The 21,769-nt window shown below is 32.4% G+C and overlaps 1 protein-coding gene across 5 annotated transcripts in view; it reads left to right on the top strand.

Moving 5' to 3' along the window:
* NIPBL (NIPBL, cohesin loading factor) overlaps nucleotides 1–21,769 on the top strand; it is a 198,557-nt gene that overhangs the window by 141,507 nt on the left and 35,281 nt on the right. For all 5 annotated transcript variants that reach the window (XM_018065528.1, XM_018065530.1, XM_018065532.1 and 2 more), the window contains 16 exons: nucleotides 2,301–2,532; nucleotides 3,373–3,524; nucleotides 4,089–4,169; nucleotides 4,615–4,715; nucleotides 6,081–6,219; nucleotides 9,009–9,091; nucleotides 9,680–9,812; nucleotides 10,793–10,936; nucleotides 13,047–13,136; nucleotides 13,972–14,186; nucleotides 14,297–14,399; nucleotides 15,018–15,116; nucleotides 15,218–15,364; nucleotides 16,977–17,111; nucleotides 18,292–18,390; nucleotides 19,580–19,633. In XM_018065528.1, the coding sequence (XP_017921017.1) occupies nucleotides 2,301–2,532; nucleotides 3,373–3,524; nucleotides 4,089–4,169; nucleotides 4,615–4,715; nucleotides 6,081–6,219; nucleotides 9,009–9,091; nucleotides 9,680–9,812; nucleotides 10,793–10,936; nucleotides 13,047–13,136; nucleotides 13,972–14,186; nucleotides 14,297–14,399; nucleotides 15,018–15,116; nucleotides 15,218–15,364; nucleotides 16,977–17,111; nucleotides 18,292–18,390; nucleotides 19,580–19,633 (2,007 nt within the window). The remainder of the gene's footprint in view (nucleotides 1–2,300; nucleotides 2,533–3,372; nucleotides 3,525–4,088; nucleotides 4,170–4,614; nucleotides 4,716–6,080; nucleotides 6,220–9,008; nucleotides 9,092–9,679; nucleotides 9,813–10,792; nucleotides 10,937–13,046; nucleotides 13,137–13,971; nucleotides 14,187–14,296; nucleotides 14,400–15,017; nucleotides 15,117–15,217; nucleotides 15,365–16,976; nucleotides 17,112–18,291; nucleotides 18,391–19,579; nucleotides 19,634–21,769) is intronic.

Raw genomic sequence — 21,769 nt, 5'->3', positions numbered from 1 at the left:
CTTTGATTTATAGGGAAAATTCCAAAATTTATTAATTTGAACTTGTTGCTACTGTTTACTAATTCACATTTAGCCTTGCAGTTAGAATTCGATTCTTAGTAGTTTAAAATTAATGTTACACATTATCAGTTGACAGCTTTGATATAAATATGGTGACAGATGTAAATTCATTCAATTCAAAGGATCATTCTTTAATCTTACATTATGCTTTTCCTTTTGTAAGTGGATGAGTCTTTAAAATGTCTTTTCATTTATAAAATGTTGGTAGGAAGTAATTCTTTTTCTTGACCTTCCCTGGAGAACTAAATAGTTGGAAACCATATGGTAATTTCTTAATGTATCCTAAAATGTTGATCCTTATGTATTATATTTTATATCTAGCTCAAATGTTTGTTGAAAGGATGTTTCCTCAATTAATTCATGTAACCTGCTTAACAGTGTCTGGTACCTTGTAAGTTCTCAATAAATGTTAACTGCAGCTGTCATTACATTTTAGTGTGCTTTATCAAAAGCGGTAGCAACATGGTATAATAATGGTTTATATAATCAGGGTCTGCCTTCCTAACCTTCATAGCAGACTTTCAACACTGTATGTGCATTTGAATTGATCCTGGTGTCTCTTTAACAATTAATAAATTCCAACACTAATGCTTATAGGAATTTAATGTAAGAGATAAGAATTTGGGAATATTTTTAGTGAATGAAATTTATTTTTAAATGACTGATAATAAAAGTAGTGTAGAAAATTTTGAAACAGAAAAAGGTCCAATTTTCATCTAGCAAGAAGAACTGGTAGCAAGTATTATTGATAACACTTCATTCTCATGTATACATAGTATATATGTTTAGCACATGATCTGGATTATATCTCGAAATAAATCTCTTGATATATCTTGATTATATCAAGAAAGGAAGTGTTCTTGATGTTTTCAGAAGGCACAGGAGTGCTAAGTGATTTACATGGAATTTAGAAAAGTAATCTCAGGTGGTATTTCTGTGCTTTGTTAAATATATCCATATTTTTCCAATGCCCTTTTAATAACTTTTGAATCACATAAACCTAAGGGATTAGAGAAACTATAGTGACAGTATATTGGTTGGCCAAAAAGTTTGTTCAGGTTTTCCCATACGATATTACAAAAACCCAAACGAACTTTTGGGCTAACCCAATACTACATCTTTAGTCTTACAAGGGGTGTGTGTGTGTGTGTGTGTGTGTGTGTGTGTGTGTGTTTAATACTTTAGCAAGAAACTGTGGTAAATAGCAAGAATCTAGAGTTCAAAGTTCTGGAGAACTTGCTGAGTCGCTTTTAATGAAATTGTGTTTATTCCTGAAAACCTTAGCACTTTTTAGTGTGTTGCTTTTAACCCTTAATGTTTGACATGAGTGATGAACCTCCCTAACTGACTATTCCAAATAACAGTTTCAATATCAAAGAAAAGATATTTTATGGTTACTTTTTTTCGTGGATATATAAGTAGTAAAATGAAAGAAAGCTAGAGATGTGGAGTTTTTTTGGCCTTAGTATAAAGCCCTGCTCTGCTTTACATATATTATGCTTTTATTCATTCCTCTTCTCACTGTTATAAGCTTTCAATAGCATGCATATTAAAATATTCCTAGAATATAAAGTCGATATCTTATAACTCAGGATGTGATAGAAGGATTTGCACTTTAAAAGTAAGATTAAAGTTACTTTTTCCCAATTGTAATGCATATTGCTGATGTATAAATTAAAACGTAGTCTATCAGTTGTTGAATTATCTATTTTAGAAAATAAACTATGTTTTCAGTAGTCTGCGTAATCATCACTTTTTAATCTCAGTTTCAAAAATACAGTGTTGTTGAAAAATAGGTATTAGAAATGATTGAGTCAGTAACATTTTACTTACTTTTAAAATAAGTCTATCCCAGAAGATAAACATAACTAAAACTTTGTTATTGGAATGTCACCTAATGGTGAAATTAGAAAGTAAGAGTACATTATGTTTCAAAACATTAACACAAAAATCATACCTAAGTATTTGTACTTCATTCCTGATATTCTTTAAATAGACCCACATCAAAACTCTTAGCAAGTTTTCCACTGTGCATGCTCAGTCACTCGGTTATGTCCGAGTCTGCAACCCCATGGCATTTTCCAGGCAAGAATATTTAAGTGGGTTGCCATTTCCTACTCTAGGGAATCTTCCCGACACAGAGTTTTGCAGTGAAGGTCAAATATATTATAATCTTTAAAAAATATTTTAACCTATAAATGTGTTTATTTCCATTTCATTAACAATGTGCTGTTTTACAGAATAATGATACCGAAGAAGAAGAAAGGTTATGGAGAGACCTTATTATGGAGAGAGTGACAAAATCAGCAGATGCCTGTCTTACAACTATAAACATCATGACATCCCCTAACATGCCAAAAGCTGTATATATTGAGGATGTAATCGAAAGAGTTATACAATACACTAAATTTCATTTGCAGAATACACTTTATCCTCAGTATGATCCTGTTTACAGATTAGATCCTCATGGAGGTTGGTTTGCCCTTTTATACTGATAATTTTATAGTTTAATATCAAAATTACCTGTAATATAATTTTGCCATGTTGGATGGGTCAGAATGCAGTGACTTCAAATGGTACCAAAATTACTAGATTATAAAATTGTAATAAACACTGCCCTTCATTTGACTGGAATATAGAACTTTTTCAGTCTGGTACTTGTTCAGTTATAATTTCTTTAGCAATTGTTTACATATAATAACAAGTAATTTTACTGGTCTGGCAATCTTAGATAATGTTAATATTCACTTCTGGTTCCATTTGGCACTTCACCCTAATTTTGCCTAAAATATTATCTACAAAATGGGTTGATTAAAAATGTATATTCTTAGCAGTTATCCTTCAATAAAAAATAATTTAAAAATGTATATTCTTCCTCTTACTGATAATCTTTATAAATGAGTCAAGTATATTAACATGTTTACATTTGAAGAGAGGAGGGCAAACTTGAATCATGAATATCTAAGTTAATTATCTATTAATTATTTAATTATTGCAAGTTGATTTAAGGGGAATATAATCTTACTATCCGGCTCCAGTCAATGGAAAAGAAAAATAAGAAATAAATTTATATTTAAGATACAAGAATTTAATAGCCATTGAAAATCTGTTCTAACAATGGTGACTTTCTTAGTATTCCCTTGAGAATAATTTTCTCTTCAATAAATAAATAGCTTTTTTTGCCAAGATATATTTTTATATAGGGAAGAAAAAAAAATGCGTTCTTTTAATTCAGGAAGCAGTTTCATTGCTAGTAGACATTTTTAAAAGTTGACAAAAGCCTTGTATTTTTTTTTTCTATATTTATTTTAGGAGGCTTATTAAGTTCAAAGGCAAAACGGGCTAAATGTTCTACCCATAAGCAGAGAGTAATAGTAATGCTTTATAATAAAGTTTGTGACATTGTTAGCAGCTTATCAGAACTACTAGAAATACAACTTCTAACAGACACAACAATCCTTCAGGTAAGTTTTTTTCAAGCATTTTCCATATTTCTAGACCAAATAATTCAAGTATAAAGGACCTAATTGGATTCAGTTTAACCTTGAACACTCAATAATAATACCAGCACTATGTTAATTTTTTTCTATTCTGAGTATATTATATCTAAATGGAAGAAGTAAAAGTCTAGGGAAGTTTAAAAAAGAAGCACTTGGGGCAGAAGAAAGGTAAATGTAGTGTAAATCCTAAAATCTAAATTATTTGAAAGTTATATGATCATTTCCTTTAAAATATGTTTGGATATTTTCTTCCAGAATAGTGAATTATATTTTGTTTTTTGCATTTCTGTGACATTTATCAGTCTAAAAGTTGGTAATTAGAGGAATGGCATCTGGGAAGGAAGGTATGTACTAATTTTCTTGAAGATGAAAGGGACAAAGGAAAAACTAGGTGCCAATTGATGAGGGAAAAGAAAATGCTCTCATTGTTTTTCAGTAAGTTTTTTAGTGTTTTGGGACTTAGTAATGTAGAATGTTACTGAAATCTATTACAGATGTGTATTATCGTTACTCTCTGTGTCTGTGCAGGTATCTTCAATGGGAATAACACCATTTTTTGTGGAAAATGTCAGTGAACTACAATTGTGTGCCATTAAATTAGTCACTGCAGTAAGTATGATCAGTACACATTTTTAGTTATCCCCCCCAAAAATAATATTGATATCATTCAATACAAATTTGCAAAAACTAATGCAGATTTGAGTTTTCCATGAGGGCTATTTTAGTACGCCTTAGATTTTAAACACTTCTAAGTATTTAAAAATATTTAATAATTTCTTAATACAGTCAATTATTTAAAGTCATTTAAATCTTGTCTTACTTTCCATACCCAAGATATCATATTCCTCTACATGAAACTAGTATACTATGACTTCTATAAGAATGTTACAATTAATGATAAAAAAGTTGAGCAAATTAAGTCATTACTGTTGAAGATGTTGAAAACATTTTCATTCTAAATGGCAGATTAGAATTTTATCACATAGTATAGTATCATTTTTGTTTGTTTTCAAATAATTATAACTTAAGTTGAAATCTTATAATTGCTAAATAGGTATTCTCAAGATATGAAAAACATAGGCAGTTAATTTTGGAAGAAATTTTTACTTCACTTGCAAGATTACCTACCAGCAAGAGGAGCTTAAGGAACTTCAGGTAACTAACTATAGCAAACACCAAGTTTATGATGAAGAACTGTATTATATTGTAGCCATCATATATTTATTCTTTATCATTTCTGATTTTTGTTTTAATCTTCGAATGAAAGAAAGGCAGTTCTGTGTCAGAACAGCATGAAGAATAGCTTAAATGTGTGAAATAACAATACACTCTTGAGGGACTTACAGGGTCAGTGATTGTCAAGTGTAAAAATCTTTGGCAGGGAATTTCAGTCTTGGCATAATTGACATTTTGAGCCAGATAGTACTTTGTTTGGAGTGCTGGCCTGTTCATCGTAAGATGCTTAGCAGCATCCTTGGCCCCTACCTACTAGATAACCAAAAGAAATGTACCCTTTCCATTTATGATCACCAAAATTTTCACTAGACACGGGCAAAGGTCCCCTGAAGGGCAGAGTCATCCCTGTTTAAGAACCATTGGTCTGTGAGAAGAGCAGTAGGAAATACGGCTCCAAAGCATCAGAGACAGTTCAGGGATTTTACAAGCCTTATTTAGAAACTTGAACTTAATCCTTTATACAGTAGTAAGTCATTATATAATATTTTTTTAAGAGAGCTGAAAAATTGCTCTAATGACAATATAGACAATAGACATGACTTTAAATCACTAAGCACAGATTAAGAAATGTTATCCACTCTTGTTAGCAGTATTGCCTTTGCTGGCATAGATCATCATCATAATTTCCATGACTATCATAATATTCATGGGTGATTAAATATAACCCTAGCATATAGGGTTATATTTAGATTGCTTTGAAGGTTGTCTTCTATAAAATAATTATTTTTATCTTACTTTTTTTGGACCACTTGTGTATTGCTAAACATCTATTGTCTACTAAAACCTGAAGAAAAGCTATCAGTGTATAAAGGAATACTCTTTTAAACAGAAAGATTTAAAATCTGGTTTTTTACATTCTATGTCACAGACCTCATACTCTTAATGTATGATCAAGAACTGACTATGGAGCAGATTTTAATAAGAAAAGAAATATCAGAATGCCTCGGCATTGTGAAATCCTGAAGACTTGTCATTTTAAAATCACTTTGAAAAATATTTGATGTTTTACATTACAGTTTTCAATCTGCAGTACATATAAAGTATAGAATTTTATATACTGCATTTTTTTGTGACTATTTTAATGATCTACACATAGACATTTAGTTGGTATTATTTCTAACTTTCCCAAAATAATTAACTTAAGGTCACTGTTACAAGCACTAAGGATAATGCCTAGAAATTTTGGTAAAGAAAGCATCCTGAAACTTGCAGATCATAAATAACATGTAAAATGAAATTCTCTTCATATGCTGTATGATTGAAATATTTTCTTCTCCATTAAAGGTTAAATAGTAGTGATATGGATGGAGAGCCTATGTATATTCAGATGGTTACAGCACTGGTTTTACAACTAATTCAGTGTGTAGTACACTTACCATCATCAGAGAAGGACTCTAATTCAGAAGAGGACTCAAATAAAAAAGTAAGGAATCATTTGTAAGTTTTAGAACTGTTTGCTTTTGTAGGAAGAAGTACCTGTATTCTCTGCCATTCTTATAAAACTGAAGGTGTTAATTAGGTTTTCTTGACTGGGCTTTCAGATCCTTGTCAAGCATTAGACTAAATTTTAGGAGACTTGAGTTCTAGTATCCACCATTCATGAAATGTATAAATTGGTTTTAATCTTGTTTCTTTATAAGATGGGAATGATAATACCTAACAAGCCCATTACAAGTTGTAAAGTTCAAGTGAGATACTGAATTTGAAAATGAGTATTATAGTATGCAGTATCTATAGTCACATGTAACAAAAAAATTTAATGTAATTAATGTTTAATTCATGCTGAAAATGAATTTATGCCTTCTCTATTGAGTAACTTGGGGGCTCCCCTGGTGGCTCAACAGTAGAAAATTCACCTGCCAATTCTTGAGTTCAGAAGATCCCTTAGAGAAGGAAATGGAAACCCACTCAGTATTCTTGCTTGCGAAATCCCATGGACAGAGGAGCCTGGCAGGCTACAGTCCATGGGGTTGTAAAAGGGTCAGATACAACTTAGAGACTAAACAACAACAATTTGAGTAACTTACAGCTATGATTTGCTTTTGGTTTTGTAGCTTTTACCCATCAACACTTAACATTTTTCCAGGTTCTATAGTTTTACCTCCAAAAAGTTCAAAAGAGGTTTAATTTTATTTCTTTATTATAATCAGAAAGGTGCAAAGTATGAAACAAATATCAAAAAGGTTGAGGTCCCTATTCTCCACTTCTCCTAATCTCATTCTCTTTTCACAGTCTTTCCTTACCATTGTGAATGTTTATCTTCTTTTATTTATTTATTTATCTGCATATTTGATAAAGTTTTAATTTACATAAATGATATGACATTTACAGCAAATTTTTTTACATGCCATTGTCTTTAATACTTGTAGCTAATGCTAGATTCTTTTTGACTTGGGTTAAATACATCATATGTGACACACAACTTGAAGCATAAGTTTCTCTAGGTATACTCAGAAGTAGAATATTAAATTATAATTTACATACACTTTTAACTTAATGAAACTGGTCAGTTTGCTCTAAAGTGATTTTCTAGTTTACATTCATACTTTTTGATTTTTGCCTAGTCTGGTTAGTGTAAAATAATACAATGTTTCATTTTGCATTTTTCTGGTTACTAGTGAATTTTTTTAATGTTTATTCATGTATCAGGTTTCTACAACTTTGAATTAACCTATATACTGATCTTTAAATTTCTAATGATGGAGTTGAATTTTATTTAGTATTATATTCCAGCATTTCATAAACTTTGAACCTGCAAATTTTTTTCAAATTCTTTTTGTATTTTCTATCAAAATTGTTCTGACCTAAATCATAATAAACAACCATTCGTATTTCATTTGTTACACATGTTTCTCATTCTTAACATATGTTAAGAATGAAGCATATTGGATGAAGCACAAGCTGGTATCAAGATTACTGGGAGAAATAACAATAACCTCAGATGACACCACCCTAATGGCAGAAAGCAAAGAGGAGCTAAAGAGTCTCTTGATGAAGGTGAAAAGAGGAGAGTGAAAAAGCTGGCTTAAAATTCACCATTCAAAAAATGAAGATCATGGCATCCGGTCCTGTCATTTCATGGCAAATAGGTGGGGAAGCAATGGAAACAATGACAGAATTTATTTTCTTGGGCTCCAGAATCACTGTGGATGGTGACTGCAGCCATGAAATTAAAAGACACTTGATCCTTGGAAGAAAAGCTATGACCAACATAGACAGCCTATTAAAAAGCAGAGATATTACTTTGCTGACAAAGGTCCGTCTAGTCAAAGCTGTGGTTTTTCCAGTAGTTGTGTATGGATGTGAGAGTTGGATCATAAAGAAGTCTGAGCTCCAAGGAACTGATACTTTCAAACTGTGATGCTGGAGAAGACTCTTGAGAGTCCCTTGGACTGCAGGGAGATCAAACCAGCTAATCCTAAAGGAAATCAACACTGAATATTCATTGGAAGAACAGGTGCTGAAGCTAAAGCTCCAGTACTTTGGCCACCTGATGCAGAGAACCAGCTGATTGGAAAAGACCCCGATGCTGGGAAAGATTGAAGGCAGGAGGAGAAGGGAACAACAGGATGAGATGGTTGGATCGCATCACCGACTCAGTGGACATAAGTTTGAACAAACTCCGGGAGCTAGTTAAGGAAATGAACACTGGTGTGCTACCTTACATGGGATCACAGAGTCAGACATGACTGAGGGACTGAACACAACAGTGCTAATTGTATCTTCTGTTACACATAAGAGTTTAGTTAAAGTTTTAGTATTTTTAAAAGTTCTTTATTTTTGGTTGTGCTGGGTCTTCATTGTGTGAGCAGGTTCTCTCTAGTTGTGAGAATGCTCGCTACTATGTAGTCACAGTGCATAGGTTTCTCGTTGCGGTGTTCTCTCTTATTGCAGAGCACAAGCTCAAGGGTGTGCTGGCTTCAAGTAGTTGAGATTCATGGGCACAGTCGTTGTGACTCCCGGCCTCTATGGTGCCGGCTCTGTACTTGTGGTGCACAGGCTTTGTGGCATGTGGGATCTTTCCAGATCAGGGATTGAACCTGTGTCCCCTACATTAACAGGCAGATTCTTATCCACTGTACCACCAGGGAAGTTCATAAAGTTTTAGTGTTTAATTGTGTTGCCCTTATAGTCAGTAATAACATGGTAGTAGCAACTGAAATAATTTGTTTGTTGGTTATTTCTTATGTCCATCCATTTTTCTCAATCTAGGTTGACCAAGATGTTGTCATTACCAATTCTTATGAAACAGCCATGCGAACAGCCCAAAACTTCCTTTCCATCTTCCTTAAAAAGTGAGTAAAATTAACATAATCTGATTTTTCTTTTCCCCATGGAGATAATAGTTTTCTTTTATGTAAAAGATTAATTGAACTTCCTTCCATAGTCTAAACCCTGACTATATCTCCCTGACTCCTGATATCCTTATCTTTTAAAATGAGGCAGTTGGAATATTATAAAATCTAAAGTTTCATGAACTTTCTTGTGTGTTGAACTCTAGAAGCTAAAGTACAAGATTGAAATTCTTTAATTTTTCATTGAGTTTTCAGACATTCTGGTTGAATAGGAAAATTTAGGGATAGAGGTTTACTTAGTTTTCAGAAGAATTTATAGTAATCTCATAGAAAAACAGTGATCATTATTTAAAATGTATTATACGTGCCAGAAAGTAATGTTAATATTAGTAAATGAATTTAATTTCCTGTAGTAGGGGGGAAAATGAAGCTTGAGAAATAGATTCATTTTAAACCATATTTTATTTAATGTGCTCTGTTATACCTTGTTTAGATATATAAGCCGAGAAACTTAGTTAACAGAATTTCAGTCATGTTGGTGAACATGTCACCTAAACTACAGCTTTTTCATTATTTATCTTTGAACAGATGTGGTAGTAAGCAAGGTGAAGAAGATTACAGACCACTATTTGAAAATTTTGTTCAAGACCTTCTTTCAACAGTCAATAAGCCTGAATGGCCAGCTGCTGAACTACTCCTTAGTTTGTTAGGGAGACTGTTGGTAAGAGTATAGCATTTAAAGATTATTAGATTACTAGAAGACAACATAATGAGGATGTACTCTGATTCACAGATGATGAATTCTTTAAAAATGTGTAAGGAAATACGACCATTGCATCTCTATTTTTGCATGTGCATTATTGTACATAATACTGTCGGTACCTTGTATAAAATTTTAAAATGTTGTGACTTTTGGTGCTTTCATTTCATTACATAAGATAGCAGTGCTTTAAAAAACTTCTTTTATTTGTTTGAAAGTATTATTAGTTAAAAGCATCTCAACACAGAGTCATAAGTTATTATAGTTAATTCATTTCAAAGCATGAAACTGATTAATATGAACTCTGTCATCTTTAAGAGTACTTCTAAAAACATGACACATTTTAGTCCTCATGTAATACCGTAAGGGAGATAAATACAAGGAACTGCTATTGTGATTTTTATTTTTAAATTACATTTGGACTCGTGTAGTTGTTACAGAGCTTTGGGAACCTTACTTTCTGTCAGTTGGAAAATATATTAATACTATTCTGAAACCAAGATATTTTTTATAGACTTTGTAATTCCATCCTAAGAAGTTCTTAGTTATAATCCCATTTTATACAGTTGAGCCTACATTTAAAGAAAGTGACTGTGTTCTTAGGAAGACTTAGTTATAATTTTTTTTTCTTTTTAATGAAAATGTTAAAATTCTGGAAACTCAAAAGGCAATTAATGGGAGTTCCATGGTGGCCTAGTGGTTAGTATTCTGGGTTTTTACTGCCATGGCCCACGTTTAGTCAATGGTCAGGGAACTGAGATCCTGCAAGGTGCAGGATGCGGCCAAAAAAATAAAACAAAAAATTTTTAAAGGGTAATTACTTTGTGGGACAATATGACAGGGGAAAAAATGTTTAAATTTCAAGTAAAACAGCATAGATATGGAATTTATATAAACTGATATTAAAAATATTTTAAGTTAAAATTATTTTTCATATGCAGGTTCATCAGTTCAGTAACAAGTCAACAGAGATGGCTTTAAGAGTGGCATCTCTTGATTACCTTGGAACTGTTGCTGCACGACTGAGGAAAGATGCTGTTACAAGCAAAATGGATCAAGGGTCTATAGAACGAATTTTAAAACAGGTATTGAGATAAAGAATTTATATTATGGGGATAAGTCATAAATAGTTAGGAACTTTTTAAGGTATTCTTATGTTAGTGTTGGATTTCATTCTGTAGATTCAGAATAAAATCATCTGAAAGTGCCACAGAGAAAATATATACCTTAGGGTGAATTCTGTATAACAGGAACTTTCAAATGATTTATATAATCCTTAGTTAAGTTTCTTTTGTGTGTGTGAACTTCTGTTATGAATGTATGATACTAGTTTCTATTTGGTTTAACAATACTTTTATTTTAAATTGTGGAGGAGTTGATAGTAATACTAAGATAACTTAAGAAAATTGACAGGTAAATGATATGTGTATGCTTAGTCACTCAGTCGTATCCAACTTGTGACCCTATGGACTGTAGCCCGCCAGGCTGCTGTGTTCATGGGGATTCTCCAAGCACGAATACTGGAGTGGGTTGCCATGCCCCCTTCCAGGGGATCTTCCTAAGCCAGGGATCGAACCCAGGTCTCCCACACTGTAGGAGGATTCTTTATCATCTCAGCCACCAAGTAGCCCAAATGATCTGTAATCCTACCATGTAAAACTTTTTTCATTTTCTTTATACTCGTTTTTATTTTTTAATGTCCATAACCATATCCATGCTGGCCATGACAAATGCCTCTAACTTACAGAAAAGTTTTAAGCATAGCACAAAAAGCTCCCACAAATCTTTCATCCAGATTTCTTTAGTGGTTAGCATTTGCTTTATTATTCTCTTTTAGAATATACATACATATGTGTTTGTATATTCATTTTTATTTTCTTTTGAAGCATTTTGAGCAGAGAGGATGTCACCATTACCCTAGAATTTCAAATTATGATTCCCTAGACAAGCAGCACCAACTTTTATATCACCTAGGAACTTGTTAGAAATGCAGATTCTCAGGAGTCTCCCTAGAATTACTGAATCAGGTATACACAACTATATTTAAAATGGATAACCAACAAAGTCCCACTGTGTACTACAGAAACTTCTGCTCAGTGTTAATGTGGCAGCCTGTATGGAAGGGTAGTTTGGGCAGAAATGGATACGTTTATATGTAGGCTGAGTCCTTTTGCTGTCTCCCTGACCCTGCCACAACACTGTTAAATCAGCTATACTCCAATATAAAATTGAAAATTTAAAGAAGAAAAATCTATACCCCAGATGCAACTAAATAAAACCATTCTGAATATATCCATTTCACTACACTCTCAGAACACAGGTTATTCTCATCTTTGTTTTCTGCTTAGATATATAATCTAAACCATTTATTTGGCATTTCACACAGGTAAAACCAGAGTATAAGCTATAGACATTAATGTCAACTCAGAGTTAATTTCCTGCTCTGTATTCTTGAAAGCGCTTCCTTGGTAGCTCAGTGGTAAAATATCTGCGTACCCCATGCAGGAGCCACAGGTTTGATCCCTAGGTCTAGAAGATCCCCTGGAGAAAGAAATGGCAACTCACTCCAGTATTCTTGCCTGGAAAATCACATGGACAAAGGAACCTGACAGGATACAGTTCATGGGGTCTCAAAAGAGTTGGACACAACTTAGCAACTAAACAACAACATTGTTCTTGACAGGACCTGAAGACTCAGTCTCTTTCTGCTTCCAGATCAGCTGTATATTTGATCTACATGACATAAAGTATTTTGTATTAATTATAAATATTTCCCTTTCAGAATGTTCTTTTTCAAAAATATCTCAAAGATATCCATAATACATAACAATACAAGTAACAGTTTCCATTTACTAGATTAGAAGTTTGGAGGTGTATCTTACCAAATAGAAAACCAGTGTTAGGAGGTTCCTACCTCTGAAGATTTACATACACATTTTTCTAATAATTATTATGTCAGCTCCCTATGAACTTCCTTATAAAAAGTTAACATGTAATTCATGAAAGTAACCTGATCTATCAGTATATAATGTTTTTCAAAAAACAGTATTCTTCTGTTTCTTCCTTTTAGTTAACTATACCTGTACATTTTTTATCATTTATAAGATTTTTTCCCTCAGATTTCTGTTTGTGAGTAGATGATTTATTAAAATATATTAGTAATATTTTTGTGTTATTACCTGATTTGTTTTATAGGTTTCAGGAGGGGAAGATGAAATACAGCAATTGCAAAAAGCATTGCTTGATTACTTGGATGAAAACACGGAGACTGATCCTTCACTGGTGGTAGGATTCTATTCCTTGTTTTGTAATGTTCACATGTTTATTTCAAATTTGGTCTGAAAGAAAACTGAGAATGTCATGAAGAGGAGAGCAGTATTGGAATATTAATTTTTGAAATAGAAATATGTGATAGTCAAATTCTGATACAGATATTGGTGTGTCCTAATATTATGTGACTTGGGTAATTCAAAATCTTTCCATGTTTTATCTTTGAGACAAAGATCATTGACTCAGGTAGTGTATGAAATAATCTATTAGCATATAAAAAGTGAATTTTTATAAAATGATTAGAATTTTATATGTATATGTTAAATATAATCCTTAATTCTGTTTTTTTTAAATATATATCCAAAATATTAGTAAAATAAGCTTGTATGTAAAATTTATATACTATATTGGGGCAATTTTAATTTTTTTTAATTGATGGGATATGCATCTACAGAAGTTGGAGAATTAAAAATAAAGAGGTTGGAAATAGCTAAAGCTATTCAGCCAACTACTACAGGTCTTCAGTCTTTGTGGAAAGGAACAGACTCTACAATGATGTATGTCAATTATTTCTCAATAAAGTGGAGGGGAAAAAACTCAGGAACAGATTATACATGTACCTTAGTGTTAATATAGTTCAGTAATAATTGGCTGTATATTTCTTGAAGAAGTAGGTAAAATTTTGAAAGTAACTATAGTCTTCTACCTTCAGCGTTTTATCCATGTGTTCTAAACTCTTCTTTTTAAAGTAAACCTTGATAATTGTGTTTCTGATTGTGAACGCTTTGTCAGTAGGTTGGAAATTTTGTTACTAATTTCATCAGACTCAAGCCTTAAAATTTCTTTCCAGTTTTCTCGTAAATTCTATATTGCCCAGTGGTTCCGTGATACAACACTGGAAACAGAAAAAGCAATGAAATCACAAAAAGATGAAGAATCATCTGAAGGGTCACATCATGCAAAGGAAGTTGAGACAACTGGTCAAATTATGCATCGAGCTGAAAACCGGAAGAAGTTTCTTAGAAGCATTATCAAAACCACACCTTCTCAGTTCAGCACATTAAAGTAAGATCCAAAAAGAAAAGATCCAATGTTTTCAGTTGTCTCTTTGATATCTATTTACCTACTTTACAAAAAAGTTAAATTAATTACAATTTAATGACTTTTCATTGCAGAATGAACTCTGATACTGTGGACTATGATGACGCTTGTTTGATTGTTCGATACTTGGCCTCTATGAGGCCGTTTGCCCAGAGCTTTGATATTTATTTGACACAGGTAAACTGGACCAGAATTCCTTATACAGTGATACTGATTTTTCTAATTCTGGAAACTTGTGTGTGATGTCTGTTCATTGTTGAGAACAGATATTTTTTAAAAATCATGAAAATAACATTTGTTTCTTTGTTCCATATTTGTTAAAATATGTTTGTTCTGCATGCTTTTTACCTGTTGATTCTTGTTTTACAGATAAGTGGATATGTATCTGTATGGTACAGGTAGAGTGATGGTATAGTTAGAATGATTGATGTTATAAAAACAAATTATTCAGTTACCAAAATTATTATTTAAATGATACTAAATGTCCTTGATTAAAGTTACACATAGAAAGTTTTCAGTGGGCCTACAGTTTCTTGCAAATGAAGCATAGCAATAAAAAACAAGTTTAATTGAGAATGACGGAAGAAAGGAAAGGCCATAAAGTACAGAACACCATACCTTAGTGTTTTAAGTGAAAACTTTGGATCAGTATAACAGATCTTTTTATTTACATATATAAAAATTGAAGGAAAGTAAGTTTGATATTTCTATACTTTTTTGCATGTTTTCTTTCTGTATTTTGTTAAAAAGTTACATGTTCTAAAATTAATGAAAATGTTAATATTTGCTTGGCAGATCCTTCGAGTTCTTGGTGAAAATGCAATTGCCGTTCGAACAAAAGCCATGAAGTGTTTATCTGAGGTTGTTGCTGTAGACCCCAGTATTCTAGCAAGGGTAAGGAGGAACATAAATTATTCTTATTATGTGACTTTTATATTCAAATTAAAATATTAGCTCTACTTAGTGTAAGTTATATTTTCTTTATTTTTCTTCAGCTGGATATGCAGCGAGGAGTTCACGGGCGATTAATGGATAACTCCACTAGTGTCAGAGAAGCAGCAGTGGAATTACTAGGTCGATTTGTCCTTTGTCGACCTCAGCTTGCTGAGCAGTATTATGATATGCTGATTGAAAGAATATTGGTATGCCTGTTATGTCACTTTTATTATAATTTATGAATATAATTTTGCCTTCCTAATATCACTTTTTTAAAATGTTAAGGTAAAAAAGTAGATATCAATTCTGTATTTATCTTACCTAATATATAAACTGTAGCAACTTTCTAAAGAAGAACATATTTCAAGAGGAGGGCTGCTTAATATTGTAAAGCACATCTTTGGTAAAAATTGGATTCCTTTTACCAGTTACTATTAGCTTTTGGTTATGCTGGTATACAAAGAGTAAATGATAGGAGCTACATGACATAGTTAAGTGTTTTGGATAGGATTCTAGAGTAATTATAAATATATATGTATATAAACAGGAAGAATTATTTCAGTGAGAGCTATATATGGAACTTTGGTTTCTGACAATATTTTTGGTTATTATGTGTATTTGCATATTTCCTTAAAGCTGAATTATGGCAGACTCAGATACCTGCAAGCTAAATAAAGTCATTTGAGTTTTAAGAGCAAACATAAGAAATGCTATTCTAAGATATTCTTTTCTTCTATGGCATTGAATTCTGTGGCCCTGAAGTGTTTCCTTGGAAATGAAAGGAAACATTGGCATTACAAAATACCTGTTGAAATTCCATACCACCCACTGCAGGGTTATTGACTTCTTCTATAACTCAACAGAAATTCATTAGGTACAGGATTTCAGTATTCCTAAACTGACAAGAATTTATCACTTTTAGCCCAATATTTATACTGTGGGACTGAGAGTTACAGATAATTTCATCTCCAACTAGCATAAAATCTTGATGGAAACAAAGAATTTTAAGGAAAAAGTAGAAGAATTTTTTCACTTTTAATGTCTTACTCTTTTCAAGAGTGAAGGACAAACAACAGGATTTTCAGGTATAATGAACTCTGACAGCATCTACCTTACCAATATATCCTAAAATATTTTCATGTTTGCTACACTACATAATGGAGATAATTTTGCACAATGAGTGTTGAGTACTTTTTATTTAAAGGTGATTTAGTTATGGAAATCTGTTAAGTTAAAAATAGTACAGTTAACACCCATGTATCCACCACAGTATTTCATCTCTGTTTTATTTAGAGTATTCTCTAACTCTTTCTTACACATAGCCACCATGACATTGAGAGATTTAAAAAGGCAAGCCAGTCTTGTTATTTTTTCATGGATTTGTTTCCTTTGGTTTGTTCCTTTTTTCCTTATATTTGCTATAAATTATAGTGATACTGGTTTGAAAGATTTGTTAAAAATAAACATTTTTTGTTAAATATACTTCATATGCTGTTTAAGTGCCAAACACTGTCCTCTAAGTTTCATGTTTGTTACTCTATTTAATTTTGGCAAGCTTATACACTCCTCTTGGGTTCAGTGCTATTTAATATTTTCTATATGTTGGATATTACATTTTAAAAGCAAAGATAGCATAATTAAATAACTCATTTATAAGATTAATATAAATGTGTTTAAAAAGAAAATATATGGACCATGTTTATCATGTTAATAAATGTATGTATACTGTTTCTGGGTATTTTCTAATTTTATTTTATCAAATTTCATACACCTTGGCATCTCAGTTTTTCTGACATTTAGAATATCTTTCTGTCCTAGGATACTGGTATCAGTGTCAGAAAAAGGGTGATAAAGATTTTAAGAGACATCTGTATTGAACAACCAACATTTCCAAAAATTACAGAAATGTGTGTAAAAATGATTCGCAGGGTAAATGATGAAGAGGGCATTAAGGTAAGTTAAAAACATTGACTACTTTAAAAATTCATTTTTCATTAACGTTTTACATGTGTGTGCATGCTCAGTCACTTCAGTTGTGTCCAGCTCTTTGCAACCATATGGACTGTAGCCCACCAGGCTCCTCTGTAGTCCATGGGATTCTCCAGGCAAGCATACTGGAGTGGGTTGCCATGACCTCCTCCGGGGGAATCTTCCCAACCTGGAGATCGAATCCAAGTCTCCTGTGTCTCCTGCAGTGCAGGCAGATTCTGTACCGCTGAGCCACCAGGAAAGCCCAAGTAATTTAAATGTTTGCTTTATATATATAAGTTTTATTAATTATGTATATATGTAAACTGTACAAGTAAATCAATATTATAGACTATAAATTGAAGAAAAAGACATGGTTAGGTATTTTTATTTCAAGGTCCTGCATTAGTTAATGAAATCTGATCTTATCAAACCAATTTGGCAATTGTAATATTTAATGTCATTGTAGAGATTACATTGTATATAGGAAATTTATTTCAAATTAAATTGATTTTCAAATGGTATGTGCTTGGTTTTCTGTTAGTAAATATTTTGTTGAAAGTTAGAGTTCATTAGTGAATTTATGTATATGTGATTGTCCCTGTATTTCTTTTTGGGGTTTTGATTTTGGTTTGTTTTTTAACAACTTATACCAAAGCAGCAAAACTATTTTTTAGTTTGATCAAAAGCATTTAAGTGCATTATATCCAGCATCTCTATACTAGACATAGTATTGTGTTAAGTCGCTTCAGTCATGTCTGACTCTTTGTGACCCTATGGACTGTAGCCCTCCAGGCTCCTCTGTCCATGGGATTCTTCAGGTAAGAATACTGGAGTGGGTTGCCATGCTCTCCTTCAGGGGATCACCTGACCCAGGGATCGAACCCGAGTCTTTCTTACATCTCCTGCATTGGCATATTATTAACCCATTTAAAATCTTTGCCAAACTGAAAAAAAATTCTAATTTTTATAAGTTAATTGATGATCTTTTTGAAACTGAGGATGTCATACCAGAAATTTCAGGGTTTTAAATATATATATATATACATACACACATACACACACACATATATATACTTTTGCTTTGGGCTTTAATGAGAATTTGGGATTAAGAATTTTGCCACATTCATTGTACTTATTAGTTTGAAATTTTTCTTTCTTCTAGAAATTAGTAAATGAAACATTCCAAAAACTCTGGTTTACTCCAACTCCACACAATGACAAAGAAGCAATGACAAGGAAGATTTTAAATATCACTGATGTGGTAAGGAAGGACTGAAACAAGGGTGGTTCCTGTGGGTGCAAACTTCACTGAGGCCTGCCTTGTCTTATAAAGGGAGAGACAATAACAAGATACTTGGTTACCCTCTGATACTTCCCTTATTACATATTTCTGGAGATAACTCAAGGGATGCAAATAAGATGAGAGTGGTATTTCTACCTACCCCCACTTTTTTTTGGGCATCCATTGTCTTAAGCACTGATATTAAAATTCTCCAGACTCTTCCAGTGATTGAAAACTGAAAGGGAAATGAGAGGTAGATTAAAAGATATAATAACCTATGAATAGCAACCTGAAATGAGACCGTAATTTCTACTTTTTCCAGAATACATGAATTAAAATTAATTTCATGTTTAATTATACACATAAACTATAATTTTTTTGACCCAGAATGCTTTTCATGTTTTGAACTTAAGAATTTTTATATTAGGGATTACATGATCATCTCTGTTTTACTAATGTCTTTAAATCTTCTACCTAGAAGGAAAATAAGCAAACATTTGCATTTTTATTGTTTTAGACCTTACAGATTTCCTGATAGTGTGTGATTCAATATACTATTCAGAATGTAATGCCATTTTTAATTTTAATACATTAGGTGAATATCTTGAATGGCTTCTAATATACTTTTGGAGTAAAGTTCTTTAACATGGTAGATTATTGGCTCACTGAAAAAAATAGTTTATTTGAAAATAATTTCTTTTTAGTTCTAATCATTTAATCGACAATCACTTTTTTAAAAAGTTTTCTTTTCTTATTTTTCTTTTAATTTTTTATTGAAGTATAATTGCTTTACAGAATTTTGTTTTCTGTCAAACCTCAACATGTATACCTTGCCATAGGTATACATATATCCCCTCCTGTTTGAACCTCCCTCTCATTTCCCACCCCATCCCACCCCTCTAGATTGAAACAGAGCCCCTGTTTTAGTTTCCTGAGTCACACAGCAATTCCCATTGGCTATCTATTTTGCATATGGTAATGTAAGTTTCCACGTTACTCTTTCCATACATCTCACCCTCTCCTCCCCTCTCCCTATGTCCATAAGTATGAAAATAATTTTTTAAATTTAGAACTTTGAACATTTTTATTCTTGAGACTATAGCATAGCAAAAGTATGTTTTAATGTAAATTTCTAATTTTGATAGGTGCACCATATTTTTCCCCTTAGGTTGCAGCATGCAGAGATACTGGATATGACTGGTTTGAGCAGCTTCTTCAAAATGTGAGTATTTGTAGACTTCATGATTTGAAAGAAATTTTTCAGTTTTTTTTTTAAGTGTTTACTTTGTGATAGGGAAAATTTATTTCAATGTATTAGGGTGAATATTTTGTTTAATACCCCTGTTTAATCAGTTGTTCAGTTGCTTGCTACAAGTAAGTTTCCTGAATAACTAATATTAATATTCTCTCTTCTCATCCTTCTAGATAATTTTTTAATCCCTTTAATCTAGATGATAGACATGAGATCTATAAATAGGTATATAGATTGCATTCAATATATGTTTACATTATTTGACATGTTTTAAAATATATAGAATGTCCTATAGTAGTATAGAATTAAACCACAATTAGTGTTCTTTAAAAATTTTATACATGGAAATATTTAGCTCCTTATGAATTTTTTTATTTAAGGATTTTCAAATAGAAGTGCTCATTACCCAGCTTCAAAAGTTGTTAGCATTTTCCTAATATCCTATTTATCTCTTTCCCACCCCCATCTAGTTTTTTTTTTATTTAATTTTCTTTGGCAGTAACACTTTTAAAGAAAATCCCATACTTTATATCATTTCACTCATAAATACTTTAATATGTCTCTAACAGAGATGACTTTTTTAGAAAAACCAGAGTATCTTTGTCATCTGTATCAAAATAACTTAATAAAATTATTTCCTAACATGTAATAATTATTCAGTGTTCACATTTCCCTGATTGTCTCAAAAATGTGTTTTCATAGTTGACTTGCCGTTGCTTTGGTTGACATGACTCTTAAGTCTTAGTCAATAAAAGTCAACTTTCACTGTTCCTTTTCTCATGCCGCTTACATTTTCCTGTGGAGTGTCCCATATTCTAGAGTTCATAGATCTCTTCTTTCTGGTGTCATTTTAGTGTTCCTCTGTCCACCATTTTTTTTCTGTAAACTCTTAAGTTAGATATAGAGGTTTACTGATATTGAAGTTCAGTTTTCAGAAAACAGACAAGAATACTTCACAAGTGATGCTAAATATTGTTGCCTCACATCAAAAGGCACGTAATGTTTGGTTGTCCCATTTTCAGTGATTTTGACTGTGTGCTTAATCTTTCATAAAGTCTTTTATGATAGGTTTCGAATGATCATTACCTAGGTTCATTATTTTCATTACAAATTGCAAAATGCTGATTTTTTTTCAAATTATTTTATTTATCCCATATTAATTGGCAAGGATTCTTCTTTAAAGAGGAATTTTATCCTGAAAATTTAGTTGCTGTGAAGTACAGTTTGTACCAGAAAGGCAGGGAAAGTACTCTATTTTTTCCCATTACTTAACAGTTTTCAGAATAATGAGTTTTCCCTTCAAGTCGATTTTGTACCTTTTTGGTATAACCTCATTACGCTTTTGTAGCCTGATTACTTTCTTTCTCTGCAAGATTCCCCAGACTTGGCTTATGCATTTTCTGTCCCAAATCTGAACTCAGCCATTTTTTCCTAAGAGCCCTGATTGCCTTTTGTGGGAATAATCTGGGTGCTGTGGATAGTCATTGCTAATGGGTTATCATAGCTTTGGACTTTTTCAGAGGATAGAGCTAGAAATATATATATTTATTTAGAAAGAAAAAATACATCAAGAATTAATATTTTTAATTCAAATTTAAGACTATGAGATTCTGCTCCCTTTATTATTTCTTTTAGGCTAAAAATCTTATTTCCAAAAACAATTTCCCATTGCTGCTGCTGCTGCTAAGTCGCTTCAGTCGTGTCCAGCTCTGTGCGACCCCATAGACGGCAGCCCACCAGGCTCCCCCGTCCCTGGGATCCTCTAGGCAAGAATACTGGAGTGGGTTGCCATTTCCTTCTCCAGTGCATGAAAGTGAAAAGTGAAAGTAAAGTCGCTCAGTTGTGTCCGACTCCTAGCGACCCCGTGGACTGCAGCCTACCAGGCTCCTCTGTCCATGGGATTTTCCAGGCAAGAGTACTGGAGTGGGTTGCCATTGCCTTCTCCGAATTTCCTATTAGCTTTGCCTTATTATATTAACATTAAGATTACTAGATACAGTATAAGACTTTTTTTACATTTCTTTTTATCTATAGCTCACTAAACAGATACCATTAAAAGTCTATCGTGAAATAGTTTTTCCTGTTGGATATGTCAACAATTTACTA

This window comes from Capra hircus, chromosome 20 (genome assembly GCF_001704415.2).
Source record: "Capra hircus breed San Clemente chromosome 20, ASM170441v1, whole genome shotgun sequence".
Classification (NCBI taxonomy): Eukaryota; Metazoa; Chordata; class Mammalia; order Artiodactyla; family Bovidae; genus Capra; species Capra hircus.
The sequence above is the reverse complement of the archived record's forward strand: the minus strand, read 5'-3'. Positions and strand labels throughout refer to the sequence as shown.